At 38.9% G+C, this 16341-nt stretch overlaps 1 protein-coding gene across 1 annotated transcript in view; it reads right to left on the bottom strand.

The window, feature by feature from the left end:
• Positions 1 to 665: 665 nt before the first annotated feature.
• The window catches only part of GRXCR1 (glutaredoxin and cysteine rich domain containing 1), a 41572-nt gene continuing 25896 nt past the window's right edge, over positions 666 to 16341 (bottom strand). Inside the window, exons 3-5 of the mRNA XM_050896520.1 lie at positions 11796 to 12035; positions 4105 to 4170; positions 666 to 876 (exon numbers count right to left, since the gene is read on the bottom strand). Coding sequence (XP_050752477.1) covers positions 697 to 876; positions 4105 to 4170; positions 11796 to 12035 — 486 coding nt within the window. The 3' untranslated portion in view covers positions 666 to 696. The remainder of the gene's footprint in view (positions 877 to 4104; positions 4171 to 11795; positions 12036 to 16341) is intronic.

Below are 16341 nucleotides of genomic sequence, written 5' to 3'. Positions count from 1 at the left end.
AAGCTATCTGGTGTTCTCACTTGATCAGTCTAAGATCTACTGTGATATATAGGATCATAAAGCTCTGAGATAGTACAACAATGGTTATCAACATCTACTGTGTTAAATGTTTATGTAACGTTGTCTAACAACATTGATTTAGTACCAAAAGCAAAGCAGTACTAAAAGAGAAAGCTGAGTCATGGGACTTTTAAGAAATGTTTCCATTCTGCTGCCACTTAGAATGCAGGCCAGAATTCAGCCATAGCGACTTTTCAGGGAAGTGCCAAGCGGAATGGTCTTGGGCTAATCCACATCACAAAATCTTTATTCTCACTGATCTTGAAAGCAGCAGCTACTCAACAATCTGAAGGTTAAGTTTCATTTTGCTGTAATCTTGAGGTCATGACTCAGAAACACATACTATTGCTGATGATCCCCTATAGAAAAAGGGAAGACTTCACATCCAAAGGGCTGATAAGATAGTAAATCTTGCAGACTACAAATCTCTCTATAAAGAAAGTAGAAAAATATATTTCAGAGTTCATGATATGGTCAGCAACCTAAGTTTAAACAGCTCAAATGATCAAACCAGCAGAAGTATAATACAAATGGATTTTTATTGACTGAATTGGATAAAGAGATTAATTTTAAAAAATCATATTACAAACTGGTGCAGTACCATAAAATCAGTTTGTACATATGGAGATGCCATTCTTAGCCTGCACAGCTCCTGCAGCGCTGTAGCCCATTCTCATTGCAAGCGGTACACTTGAGGGCTTTGAATGAGTCCGTAAAGCAGTTCCGAAACACAGACATCTTGCTCCCATGGCACGCTGAGCACGGCAGGAAACCAAAGCCCCCGCAAGAGGGACACTCGTGAGGATGCTGGACTCTCTGCTCAAAGAAGAATGCGAGAAAGATAAAAATGTTACCTCATCAACCACCATAAGCTCTAGGACAATGAGGGCTCCAGGACAGCCGAGCATACACATTCTGATTCCCATCTTGAGCAATACCCACCACCCCATCCCAAGGTATACCACCATGGAGACCAGTACATCTGCCTTTTCCTTTGGTCAGATCCACATGCAATGGTCAGAGAGGCTCACTGCAGGTTCATCAGTCACATTATACCTTAGTAGCCTGTGTTTATACTTGCCAAAATAGCTAGCTAAAGGATAGCTTGCATACACTACTCTGATGTAGTTTAGGTCTAGATCAATTCTAGGAGGTATTGCAATTGATTGAATCTAAACTCCAGGCAGTTTATTTTGACGTGATATTTTCTATGCTGTATGTTAAGATATTATGACTTTTAGGATTTGCATGCTCGTGCTGAACATATTGTTCCTATTACAGATAGATAGAGTTGATCATATCAAAAAGCAATTCATAGCTTCTGACAAGTAGTGCTTGAGGAAATAAGTGGTGTATTCAAATTTATGGGTGTAGAATGCTGAAGCTTTAAGTGTAAAGAAGAAAGATCATCAACATTCAACAGTTATACCTGGAGTAAATTGCTGCAAGCAAGGATTGGGCTCCCTCAATTGTCCTAATTCCTGAGTAAAACAATAATTTTACTCTATTTTGTATCGGATTAAAGACAACAGAGAACACAAGAAGAGATTTCAAAGACAATTTTAAGTTTCACTTTCTGAAAATGTTACTAGTTTGTTTAATGATTGCCTTAAAGTTCTGTATCAGAGAAATGAAAAGTACACCACGTTGGGTACTTACCACAGCACAGATATGTGACTTTAACATTGCACTGTTGAGTAAAGACTTTGCAGATTTATTTACAAAGGAAGAACAAAAATCCATATAACTCCTGTTAGTGTTAGTCTGAGGAATTATGCACCACTAAAAAATCAGTCAAAATTATTACGAGAGTATACTAAAATATGTGCAGATAACGTACTCCTTCTTGTAGCTTCACTGAGAAAACTGAAGAAATTTCTGCAAAACCATTAATAATAGCATTCATCTATTTACAACTCAGACAAACATGCAAAAAAGGCACTTTTTCTTTTTGTCCTGTAGCTCATAAGCTTGCTCTTCTTCTTCACTGGGCAAACAACTCCTATTACTATTAACTTCTCCAGGGACAATGTTTGAAAGTGTTTAATGTAAAATTAGCATTCTTTTTATCTCAGGAGTACCCACATCTTTCATAATTTATGATGGCGGTTTACTTCATTGGACATTATTGCAAATAATCTCAAAATTTTAAGAGAATAATATTTTTAATCTTTACATTCATTATTGCTTGTTAGGCTTTTAAATAACTACCTTTCCATGCAGTTAAGAGAAGTAACAAAAAATAAATGCAAAATTGCTTTAGCTCAGTTCCTTGAACAATGGCCATTTCCTTCTTGAACAGATGACAGTTTGTGTAACCACCTTCTGCATCTTCAGTAATGAAGAAACCTGACTGCCCCTTGCAATTGTAGCAGATCCATTTTTGCAAAAAAAAAAAACCAAAAGGCAGTGAAGCAATGATTGTATTCAGTAAGCAGTTATCAGTCTGCTGTAGTCTGGCATTGTCTTATAGATGTACTTTCTGTCCAAGATTAGGACACACATTGGGCTAGGTAATAAAGTTATAGGACCCCCCAAAGCTGGATCTTGGGATATTTCATTCCAAAGTAATGAAAAATGTTAAGGAGGTGTATTAGCTAACCTTTCTAGTCAGACAACAAGAACGCTGCATGCCTTAATCATATTTATACTTTTGTTTAATTGTTTCTGGTTAGCTATTCAATATAGTTCAATATGGCCAACAGGTTCTTCTGCATTTTATACAGAAATATATACACGGAGTCACGAGGCAACGAAAGTTTTGCTGAGTTAAGGAACAGGCCAGGCAAATGCAGAAGGTACCACCCACACTGCAAAGGGACGAGACAGTTCATGATTTACTGGATAGTGTTAAATCTACCTCCTGAATAAGACAGAGGTAAACAACCCTTGGGCTCATCCTGACTGGAACTTTTGGAGGAGTTCAAGAAGGAGACTGGCTATAAGAAACCAACATGCTTCACAAAAAGAGATACTTGTTTTGTGATAAACTCAAAGACGTATGGTATACAAAGAGTTACTGAGAGAATGTTAGGAAAGCATACACTGTAGTTTGGCTAAATGCAGGGAAAGAAAAACCTTGGGGTTAAATCAACTAGATGTAGCTTTCTTTTGCTTTTTCATTGGCGTCTTTTACAAATATCATATCCTCATTATCCATTTTTAACGTTGATGTAACATACTTCTGAAGTTTACCTGTTATCTTAATTTGGTTAGGGGTGATTTCAAAATAACAAGATAATTAATAGCAATACCTTCCTTTTCTAAGGACACAGCTATCCATATAACCCAGACATTATGACACATCTCCGCAAAATGTTCTTTGTTGCAGGCTATCCAAAGGAAAACAGAAAATGCCTTGAGCAGTCAATAGCACAAGACCAGCAGAAAAGTGATGACCGGCAGAGATTCTAGCTTACAGCAAAGCTGTGGGGGCCGAACCGCACTTCAAGTGTCCTCAGGGAGCATACATCAACTGTTCACAATAAAAGGCAAACTTGCCCCAGAGAACTTCAATGGACACGGCAAACTAAGCACTGGAGGAAGGCGTGATAACCTGTAATTTGAAATTTGTGCAAATTGGTGTAATTGGAAACTTCCAGCATTTGCCCAGATTTTGTAGATGTCCAGCTTTAGGTCTAGCCAGAATGCAGACGTGCAGGTTCCCAGTGCATTTACTGCAGCACACAGGGAAGTGGTGCTGCATCCACACAAGAGGCCTGACTCCCTGAGGGCATGGTGAAGGTTAAATACCAAAGACGATGTCAAAAGTTACAGGAAAGGGAAAATGACTTGCCTTTCCTGCTGTGGCAAAATCAAGAGAAAAAAGAGATGGACATTTTGGGTTGATGTTATCTCCATTCACGTTTTCTTAAACTTAATGGGTGTGATACGATGATATCATTCATTCAAAGAGAAAAACAAAAAAGCATTTGGGATTATCAGTTTATAACAGAAGAGAAGAAACTGGTAAAAAAAGAAAATCTACTCAATTACAAATATTCAATATATGTTCCTTGTATTTATTTGCAGAAATACAATTACCTCAATTTTGGTTAAGAGATCCTGCAGTTCCCCAGATTCATTCATTAGTAAAATTTTCTCAGCACCCTATTAGTAAGAAGAAGACGAAAAAGGTCAGCCAGTTTAGCATGAAAAAACAGAGATGATTAGAAGATTTGGTCTTGAAAATTTAAACAGACTGAGGACAAATTTGACTCACATTAAGTATTTTGTAATTAGGTCAACCTTAGGAAAGCTAGAAGGAGAGAAGAATCTAATCACAGTTCTGATAGTGCCTGAAGTTCGTTACCAGGTGTCGTATTGCCTTTTTGTAAAAGGTGACATAGCTTGGAAATTCTGATTGTGTTCCCTTTATCTTACAGGGTGTGTTCCCTGACAGAATAAAAAATATGTCTAGTTATGGTGTCAAAAATTACAATTATATAAATATACAACACATCAGAGAATGCAGTAGAATGAGAGGAGGAAATTGTATTTCAAATATTCTGGCTGTTGAGCATTGAATTAAGACATAATATGCCTAACATATAACACAAGGAGAAAAAGGGTAATGAAAATACCATAACAACATTAAAGTCAGACACAACAATGAATAATAATAATTTAGTCTGAGTACATTAGGCCTCTGAGGGGTTCTGTGATCTGAACAGAGGTGGTACTGAAGTGGTTTTTCTTTTTTCCTCCTGAAAGTAAATGCTAAGAGATTATTGCAGACAAAATTAAAGTGTCAAAGATGATGTAAAACTGTTTTTTCCCTTTTCTTCTAATTAAAGGGCCACATTTGAATGCTTACACTTCGCTTACATAACGAAATTCACTGAATACTAAATATTACCAAACACTTACAGACACTTTTAATCAGTGGATCACAAAAAAAACAACAAAAAGTGAGGAAACTGAGGTGCTAAGGCGCAGACAGAAGGAACTGCACAGCCCTTACCCACTGCTAAGGGTGATTGGACCCATCTAGACCGGGTGGTGTGTTCATGCCATCACACTGCCCCAGTTTGCTAGTCCCTGCATGCCCAGACTGTTAAATTTCATCTTTGGGTTTGCTTCTGGCATCTGCTGGGAGGTGTGGTGGGATGCCAGTACAGGGCTGAGGTGCAGTGGGATGCTGGTCCACAGCTCAGATGTACCATTACTTTGAGCTGCCCATGGCCAGCTGAAGGGGCCCTCAGCCCCAGCTCCCCACCAGCACCGCTCTCCCTGTTACTGGGAGGTACAGAAAAGGTTGCTGGGGAGCACAGGGAACACATACGGGTCACTAACGTACGTGTTAATGTCCAACCATTCACAGTGCCTTGCTGGGGACTGCAGAGGCTATAAGTGTGTAGCCCAAAAGCCAACTAAGGGCCACCAAAATGTTGCAAAGGATTTTCTATGACACCCTACTAAGGTTAGTTTCCCTGTAGAAAGTCTTTTTGTTCTGGCTTTGTACAAAAAACAAGCACTTTTGACTCTGTGTTTGATGATTTTCATTTCAGTTAAAAAGCAAAATATTAATATTTTAGTGGATGTGAGTGCCACTTTTTCAGTGATCACTACTCTTACAGTGCTACACTTTCAAAGAGATTTTTTTAAAAAAGAAGTATCTACAAGGTAATTAGTTGTGGTTAATTAGTCACAGAAGATGATAGGAGACTCAGATCAGCTAGCTTTACTTGTGCTGACTCTTCTATTGAAATCTGTTATAGATCATGGGCACAGAGTGTACCAGCTTCGACATATGCATTAGGCTCTCTGTGTCCCCAGCAGAGCAGCTTTTAGCAGTCTGTCGGCCCCTTTCATGCTTGCCCTCTAATCTTTCTCTGCTTTTACACAGAATGGGCAATAGGAGCGACTGGCACAGCAAAGCGAGGGTTTGCCAAGGCAGCTCATGGAATATTAGCTCTGGGCCTGAATACACTGCAGCGGCTTAAGACAAAGCTTGCGCTGCCCATCTGATGCAGAGACATTAAGAATTTGCAGCTTTATTGATGTAATTGCAGCACTGCAAATTCCCTAAGCTAGACAAGCCCCGATTTGCCTCCGTTTAGGAAAGGATCTCTTCTCTGCGGCAACACTTGGCAAAAGCATTCCTGTGACTTCTGCTCCGTGTTACAGTGATGCTGTATGATAATGCTGACTGGCTTTTACAGCAGTATAATTAAAAGTCTGACAGATTTCCCATTATAGATTCATATTTTAAAGGATTTATATTTCAGATGACATTCAGCCGGCCAGCTGTGTTACTTTCAAAGTGAAAAGCCTCATTACTACGGTTTTAAAATTAAAAACCAAACGTCCAAATGGCTATCAACTTTTTTAAGTGTTTCAGCGTGTCTTTTCTGATTAATGGCTGCCTCAAGTGAAATCTGAATAAAAGATACTTTGCAGAGGTTAACCTTCCCTTGGATCTGTGAATCTTAACACACAGAGTCTGTAATTAATAGAGTAATTAAAGCAGCTGTTAAATAAGTCCAATAGCTGCTTTCTGACCAGAAAGTGATACCTTTCTTTTTCTTCCTAGACTGTGCTCAGTCCACAATTACCCACAAAGGGATGTGAAACATTAAAGAGTCTGTCCCTCCTAAGACTCACATAAGGAGCACAAGGGACAGTGGCCATAACATTTAGAGAAGCAGCAGGTAGAAGTGAGTTTTCAGTTTTGTTGACCAGTTAAATTTCAAAGCACCAGCCTGTGAATCCTTTCTCTACGAACTTCAATAGCTCTCTACCATGGTGGAGGAGCCCAGGGGCTGCGGTCAGGTCTTTGCCCTTCTTTTGGCAAGGAAATGCCACAGATTTGGCTAAATCACTCGACTGGTTTTCTAGACCATTTTCATTCTTCAAAATATTTTCCCAATTTTCTCTTGACAATGTCCAGAAATGAACATCGCATTTCAAGTATTGTCCCACTGATTGCAGAACTAGGACAAATCCAAGGTCCACTAAGTTTCCTACTGCCCCAGCTCTGTCCTGTCACTAAACCAGTCTGTTGCTCACCTATCTTGGACGTAACTCATTACCATTTTCACAACATAATTCTTCATCAAGGAATACACATAGATATATGGCTCTGCATTTGGCTGTACTAGAATACCTGCTGATTTTGGGAAGCAGCCTCTCTTCCACAACCTTCCTTATATACAGAGAAAAATTAGCACAGCACTGCAACTTCTCTTTTGTGGACACACTCGCTGTGCAGATAAATTGCATCCCTTATTTCCTTAAAAACAAACTTTTGCTAAGTATACAGGTGAGGCCTCTTGCTAAGGCAGCAGAATGCAATCACACACCTTATCATTACTGGACCTGCCATGTTTTTTCACTGTGGCTTACCGAGGAGACAGGCTGTATATACCCCTGTCTTTGCCCAGAGCTCTTCGGCCTGCAACACTACACCTCTCACAGCGAGGTGCCCCTTGGCAGCAGACACGCATGAGGTATGATGAAATGCCTGGAAATCTGCCCATAAACTGAGAAAATTGACACTGCAGTATAGTACCAGCAGTACCAGAAATGTTGGATTTGATATGCAAAGAACTGAAAGATTGATGTGTAAAGAGCTATCAGATTAATTGAACCCTGCTGTTCCTGAAATGTTAAACTGCAAAATGGAGGAAACAAGTGGGAAAATGCTATGTGACTCGATGCAATAATTACATCATAGTTTTACTGCCACAGAGCCATTCATATCCACCCCATCAAGTGAATGCCAGGAGAATGTGTTTACTCCAACAAAACATGGAGGCAATTGAGAGCTATTAATCATATATGGCCACTGGAAAGCAGCAAAAAGGAAACTGTTAATTCTTGTGTAACAAGAAATATGTTACACAGGTATTTTCTAAAAGTCAGTTACAAAAATAGCCTCATCATTCTTGGAAAATAATAATAACCAATGAGTCAAATAAAATAATTTTACTGTAAATCTCATGCTGTTGTGGATTCATTACAGCTGGGAAAACTAAATAGGAAACAGTTCAGGAAAAAAATATTAAATTCACATATTTGAAAAAGATTCAAGTAGGTTTGTATGGCAAGTGAATACTGGAATTCAATCACGTATTTAAAGTGAAAAATGAAATAAATGTATTTTAAAACTATTATGCAGTGAGCTAACATGTTTACTAAGGATGACTCTATTTGCCTTTTTTTATGTGCATCCCTTTTCCAGCAGAGTGGGTCTTTGCATAACATAAACCTCTAACAATCCTGAGTGCCTCTGTAAAAAAGTAAATGAATGCTCCAGGTTTTTTTCTGTGTGGATTTCTGGTTTTTGGAAGTCATTTTTTATTCTGCTTTGTGTCCCAGCAGATGGCATAATTCCATTTCAGATGGAGACAGCCTCAGGTGAAAAAGAGGGATTAGATCAGCTGGTAAAGATCATGCTGCAGAAAGAACCTGCAATTTCCTGACAGACTGATATTTAGCCAGTGTGTGTCAAGAAATACAGTGATTCAACCCTGAAAAAATGAGAAGATTAAAAAACCTGCTGTACTGCAGCATGCAAGACTTTGCTTGACAGGGGCTAAATATGATTTTTCTATTGCTTCTGCCCAAGTCGCAGGTTTGTTTCATTCTCCCTGTGCAGGCAATGATAAATTCCACAGCGTTGTGAAGATTATCCACACAGCCTGTAGTGCTCTAACAACCTTGACCGTGCTTCTGAATGGCTTGGATACAGTATACTCTATCAGATGCACACATGCTGTGTTCTGGTGCTTTTGTTACATTTATCTCATTAAAATAATCTTGTCCCCTTTCAAAACTTTTCATATATTAATTAGAGGTTGTTTTGGTTTTTTCTCCTTATGACTCATTGAAAGGTGCATGGCTCAATATAGATTCTCCTTTGTATTGCTACATGCAATTTCCTTCAGGGAGGGATTTGCCAGGAAATAAATATTCAAAATTTTAAAAAGAAAGACAGAAAAAGAGACAGAAAAAAAATATTGCATGATTAATTTACTGTCACACCAAGCTTCTGGATTTGTGTTGCATTTGCATATCAGAAGATAATTATCATAAAAGGCATTATAGAAATGTCCACTGTTACCAACGAGACCAAATTCTGTAATTAGTTCTCAATCGCATTTTAATTAAACACAAGCCCAGCACAGGTTCCAGCCAGCTTACTGCCCTTGGAGTCACTGATGCATTGCGCTTTTAAGGGGCCACATCCACCAGGCATTGACATAGCTGGGGGCTGAATACTTGGTTGCCAGACCTTCTCAATATGCAAAGTGCCCCCCTCCTTCTTTCTCTTCGTAAATGAATGAATGTCAACCTCTCTTATGAAGCCATATTAAGACAGAGAAATAAAAACTGCCATAAAATAATGGTTTTTGCCACATTTACTGAACAGAGTGCGTGGACACAGGTCCCTTGCCAGTGCGAGTGACAGGTTCACCCTGGGGGTCTCCTTTCCCATCGCCCTGCCAGCCGCGCTGCTCCCGTTGGCAGCCACAGTGGGCTGCCTGCCTTAGCTCTGCTCACGCTGAACTCAGTTTTCCCATCTTGGTTCATCTCAACTAAAGCACATTAGAGAGTGATGCCGTAGCAAGCAGCAGTGGCCCCCAGTATGATGATAATTAGTGGAGAGCAGGGGAGGGCAGAAACCTCGTCTGTGAGCACAGGTGAGGGGCACCCACATTGGCAGAGCCAAGGGCTGCCGCCCTCCTGGCTGGCTGTGATGCTCCCCGTGAGCAGAGCAGGCATCTCCCGGGATGCTCCCTGCCGCAAAGCAGATTCTCCACAAATAATACTGCTCTTACGCTGAATAACTTTAATCCTCTCCTGGAGCTAAAGTCTGTTCCATTTAACCACAGCGTGCCTCACCAATGTAATCAAAAAAAGAAAAAGAAGAAAAAAAACACCTCCCAAGTCTGACTTTTTCTGGTTTTTAGCAGATCAATACTTTTGTTTTCCCGTGTTAAACAACGTGAATGCAGTTGCCATGCTGTAATAAATGTCTGTAGACCAGAACACCAAATTCTTTCTTCATTTTTTTACCTACAGGAGGTAAAACCTGCTGACTACCTGTCAGTAGGTAGTTGGACAGCTAGATTTGTCTCTCCCATAGACAGCTAGCTTCCTAATTCACTTCCCTTCTTTTCTATACCTCTCCAAAGTATATCTCATACAATACTTAAATAGTTTTATTGAGATTGTATTGCTTGTTACACTGTTGCTTCTCTGTTAAAAGACAAGCTTCCCATGATCTTCCAAAAAAAAAAGCAGCAGTGAATTAATGGGCCATCTATCATACCAAAATGACTGTAAGCAGGCTTCACCTACAGCTGAGCAAATAATTTATTCAATCCATTTCAGTATTTTAACTGAATTCTTTTGACAAATTGATCACACATGGACTGAGATTTTCCTGGAGTAGGTCATAATTCACTACTTTTATTTTTAACATGATAATGAGGTGAGCGAATCTTAGTTTGAATCCTGTTGAATTTTAAGCTGCTTTTGAACAAAGCTCTTCGGCTCCTGGCTGGCTGAAGAACTCTCCAACTCATATTTTTGATAAAAGCATCCTCTGCGATGAAGTGAAAATCACTGTCTGCTAATATTCAGCACACAGGCGATTTTGCAGTTGCTGTAGTGCTCTGGCGAGCCCTGTGCCAGCAAATTCATTTGTTATAGTGCTCGGGGAAGCCTGCCTCATGCAGAGCACACAGAGAGCTAGGAAGGGGATGGGGAGAAAGAGGAGAAAGTGTATTTAAGTGTTTATACAGGCCTAATATCAATTATGCCTGATTGTTGATTACATTTCATTTTGTTACTTAAATCTTTTGTGAAAATGAAAGTGTTAAGCAATACAAATGCAATAACCCCACTGTGTTTAAATACAGTTTGCCTTCACAAATCACAATCTCGCTGTTGGTGCTAATTGCTAGTTCTTTACCGCTTGAGACAAATACCTTCTCTGAGCTCTCAAGCTGTTTTCTTTGTGCCATTTTCCAGAATCTTTTTCTTTTAAACTCTGATTTTTTCAGTTTCTGAGAAATACATTTTGAAAGTACAGGCTGGCCTTAGCAAGAAAGTGATATCAAATATCAACAGGCTTTTTAGACCCAGAGTACAGAGTACAAATTTGGATTACAGGTTTCCATTTTGAGTTTATTTCTTGCAACAGGACAGAGTTGGGCTGTTTTTCTCTCTCTTTTACTGCTAGACTTTTCTAAAATTAAGTATTAACCAATTCTGTACCTAAAACAATGTTCAGTTGATTACAGATCCTGATACAGACTACATCATATAAAATTCAATGCATGTTTAAGGTCTGACACCCCAAGCTGTTAGTTTCATATTCAACACAGATATTACTAAATGACAAGTTTATGCTATGTGCGTTCATCTTCCTGGATCAATCATACATACAGGTTCCCATGAGGGAAAAAAAACCATTTCTCTAGATTTTCATGTTTTCAGCTACAAAGATAAGCTATTTTTTAAGAAACACGGGATAGCTTAGATCGTATTACTGCCTCTTATTCCCCTCCTGATAGCCTCTCCCCAGTTATCTTTTGCATCTTCAGATCAAACCTATCAGTATGGATCTGTGCAGCAACTACCATAAAAGGTTCTCTGACTTTGATTGTTCCCATAGTTCCAACATTGCAAGCAATTTTCTAAAAACCCTGCTTCTCGTTCATCAAGATTTTCACCTGTTCTTCCAGACTGCAGAATAAAACATAGGCTCATGCTTTACTTACCCCAAGATAATGGCCATCAATAAACACAACGGGGAGTGAGGGAACTTCACAGACCCTCCTGCATCTTTCATCTAGTTCTTTTCCATAATCGCTGTTCAGAGCAATGTTTTTTTCTTCAAATTTAACTCTGTGATTTTGAAAGATCTTTCTAACCAGTTCGCATCTTTCAAAAGTGGTTCTCACCACACGAAGGCTGGTAGTATAAATTACTATGCGGCCAAGCTCTAGCACTGTTGATACCTGGAAAAAGAAAAATAGTTCCTATTACATTAAGGTGTTAATAGCTTCCTAGTATTGAGTAATTTCACTAAAAGTATTATTTAGGCAAAAAAATTGCATCTTGAAAACACAATCCAACATTCTGGTTTTTTCAAATGTAAAGATGGAAGGGGAGGAATTAAGTTCCTGCAATCACCAACTTAAGGCAAAATAAGCTGTTTGTCTAAGTAAGGTGAAACTTTACTTTTTTTGGAAAGTTTTAGAGATGGTGACTCAAGTTAAACATTTTCAAGAAACAGATATCTTTTAGATCCTGGTGGACTTCCAAATGTGAATAAATCACCGTTTTGTTGATGTCTGATTCTGTTATAACAGCGACTCATGTTTGCACAAACACACTCTGGTAGTACCCAGACTAAGTCTAAACTTGCTAGCTCAGGTGTTGTTGACAGCCTCCTTTAAGAAAGGACAGGAGCCTAAGCTAAGCTTCATCACATCCATAAGCCAACATTAACTTAGAATACTTCAGGTTCTCCACACTGAACTAGATTATGACCGCAGAGAGGACAGACGTATCCCTAATTTTTAGTGTGGATCCACGTCAAATTACTCTAACATCCAACCAACAATAAAAAACTACATCTTGTATGTATTCAGTGTCCAATTTAAAGCCCACTGCAGCTAGAGGAGGCAGTTCCCTTGGCTGTAAAAAGTTTCATACTACAATTCAGATTTGACTTTTTACCATACTTCTTCATATGTAAAAGTTTATGCCGCATCTTTCCTTTCTGGGATGAAAACAATTAGGGAGTGTAAATACTACAGGGATTAGTTTGCCCAAGAGAGTGGTACATTTTCAAAAAAGATGAGAATCATTGCTCTAAACAAAGATATTATGTTCAGATAAATAGCTGAAGTCCTAGCTTTTTAAAAGGGTGGTAAGACATTTCCAACCTTTTTGAATTATCCATTATATTCAGTAAATGATATTTAATTATTTCAGCAGTATTCCAGCAGTAAAAACACAAGTTAGAAAATAAAAAGCAAGGATACCTGTAATGCACTGTAGAAGTCTCTGGAAAATGAACCTTCATGGGTGAATACATAATTTTTGAACTATGTCATGCAATAACTGTAAAGACATGGTTGTAAAATTGGGCAGATGCCATTGCAGATTTTGCCATGATTTATCTTACTACGTAAAACGTAAAAAAAAAGTCATTGCAAAAAGCATATTCTGCTTAGAAAGGTGTTTACAAGGTTCGACGTACAGTGAAGAGTTCTCAAGAAAAACACTTGCGTTTCACAGATCACTTATAGATCACTGGAAGTGTAATTGCAAACATATGTAATGTAACAGTTTTCCATCTCCCGTTCTGGGAAGGAAGCATGTTGTGATAGGTCAGTATTTATTTCTCTTTGAATGGATGTCAGAATTTCAGTTTTAGGAACAAATGTTATAAAAAGTGGGCTACTTTTCTCCAGCCTGTTTTCTAGGTTGAAAATCTGTTATACTGCTACTGCAGCGTTGACTCTTCTCCAGCATGTTGTTCACATATTCCAAGTGAGAGGATTAGCTCGTTCTCTACTTAAAAGACAAGTACTCTACCCAAACACTGCCAAATATTTTAGTAACCACACGTGGGTTGCTGGAAGGAAGAGGAGTTCATCCTTTTCAGAAGTAACCAAAAGGAGTTCTTAAAATATTCCTTAAAAAGATAATTTCACATACTCACTGTTTCCTCCTCTTTGGAGTGAAAATACATTTTGAAGTGCAAAACTATTCAACAGGATGGAAATTCTTGTTCCCTCATAGCTCTAATCTCTAATGCTGTTTGTTCCCAGACACCAGAGGCTGGCAGCATAGAGACAGTCATTATCTAGCGAAGCATCAGGACTGTGGTGTCCCTACAGCATACAAATAAGCAGCTGAAGAGATGGAAAAATGGAAAGTTGTAAAGTGATCTGGAAAGATATCAAGCGGAAGGTGTGTACATAGAGTCACTTTTATGTTTATTCCTTTATTTTTTCCTATTGTGGCAGTGAAGAAGTACCCTTGTTTGCCCTGCAAAGAAGTATCAAGGGCATTGACTAAACAATTCTTTAGGGAAATTTTAGTAAACACGACATTTTCTGTGCTACAAACGCCCAGAACTTGTCCTTGGCAGGACTTTATCATACCAGGAAAATCCATCCTGTCACCTGCCTGGCACCACATTGGTAATTAAAAATAGGAGTCAAGACAGTTAGAGAGATTTACAGGGTTTTTCTTAATGAGAAAATATGCTAATTCTTATGTTTCTACCCAATTCAATGGTTACAGCCTGTAATATTTAGTGACTAGAATACGCTCTTGAAATAAATCAGCAGAATAATGTTTGAACCCTGTGCTTTTCCTTCCTAGGTTGGAACTGTGGCAAAAACATAATAAATGGCAAGCAATGTAAACAAATGAATAGAAAGACATTTTAGAAAATGAACTTTTACAATTTTGAGTAACAAACTTCAAAATCGTCTCTTTAGAATCATCTCGTATAACTCACAAATGCACATAAAATTTTAGCTGATGTTAGACAGAAGGTAATTCTCTGGTTAATTGGCATGACAAAACTTTATTCAGGCTGTGGAAGTTGGACAGATGAACAAACCAAAAAATTTGGAGCAACTTACACTGACCACTTTCTTGCACTTCCTGTAAGTGAGACTCTCATTGAAACCTGAAGCTTATGGAAATCATTTGGCCTGAGGTGGCAACTTTCGTGTCACATTCAGAAAACCCCATGCACGTGGGCCAAGAGTGTGCTTCAGAGAAAGTGTCCATGTAGAAAGACTGCCAAGGAAGGGATTTAAGGTTTCAGAGGGAAATACAGTTGCTTTAGTAACAATCCTCTACGTCATTTACAGCTCTTAGTTTAACAGCACAGTGCTACCATCTCCCCAAGGATCCAAAGGCAGTATCTGTTTTACTGCATCGGCCTGAAGAGCTTGCATTTTGCTTGGGAGCGTCAAGTAGGCAGCAACAGCAGTAGCATGACCTGCATCACTTCATGGCACAGACGCCACTCCCAGTGACTCAGGAACAGCTGCCCTTTTTTTCTCAGTCTAGAGAGAAAAAGTTATTGTTGCACCAGTTCAATCCTGTTCCAAAAGATCTTTCTTATTTTGCGCCTGACTCAGTCTTTTCCCAGACTTCTCTACGAGGTGGATCAGGGTTTTTGCAAATGAGGAGTTAGTCACACTTTGGCGTACAACTGGGGGAAACCTATCCCTCTGCCATGCCACTGGCATCCATCTGACACGGCTGCAACTAAATGTAATCATTAACTGAGCAAGTCTTCTGCAGACAGCATGAGGGATGTCATCCCATGAGGCTAAATACGTGAGCTTAGCATCAAGAGAGACCACAGAACAGAGGAAGAAATTGCTGATGAAAAAAGAGAAGGCTTAATGGAGCAAGCAAATGAGCAACAAAACATAGGGATGCAGGGGACTGAAAAAGGGCTGAAAAGACAGAAATAACCAAAAACAGATAATAAACCAAAAACCACAATGTCAAGATACTGGCAAAGGAAGAGGAGTACAAACTAAATGTAGAAATAAAAACATGAAAAATATGACCAAAAAGAGAAAGACAGTGAAACAAAACAAAGTAAATGATAAAACAGAGAGAAGGTCACTGACATAAGACATCCTGAACCTTTTTTAAAAGAAATCCTGGTAGCCAGTGTAGTGTACAACAACAAATATACTACAGAATATGTGAATCTCCAAGTTGTTTCCATATTTTGGGGTGTTTTTTTAAAAAAACTTTGTGTATTACTGGAGCTGCAGAAATATGAAATATTTGGGAATCATACTCCTAAAATAAGTGTTTGAGAATTTACCTTTTCTGTATAACAGCTGCTGTGACAATCATAACAGACGTCTCAGTAGCTCCGAAAATACAGTATAACAGTCAGGTGTTTCCATGGTGCTTCTGAAAGCCAGTTAAATATGTACACCATAAAACTCGCACGGACGTCTCTGGGTTCAGACCTTCCCCACTGTATCTTATCCCCGGCTTCTGGATCTAGCTGCAACTGAAGTAGCAGCAAAAAGAGTCCGTGTTTCTCTACTGGTCCCATAGCTACCCCGGCCCTGACCAGTTCCCCCAGTCTGAGCAGATATCACTCACACTCCTGTTTGTGAGGGGAATTTGTAAAATGAATTACTGAATAATAATACTGGATTATTTCTTCAGCATATTTGTCATGAATTGCTTTCCCAAGGCTATAGATTTTCTTTAATATCTTTTATGACATATTTATGTCTGCCTTGCTGACTTTGA

Source organism: Gymnogyps californianus, chromosome 4, assembly GCF_018139145.2.
Source record: "Gymnogyps californianus isolate 813 chromosome 4, ASM1813914v2, whole genome shotgun sequence".
NCBI classification, from domain to species: domain Eukaryota; kingdom Metazoa; phylum Chordata; class Aves; order Accipitriformes; family Cathartidae; genus Gymnogyps; species Gymnogyps californianus.
This window is presented reverse-complemented; position numbering and strand designations above follow the sequence as displayed.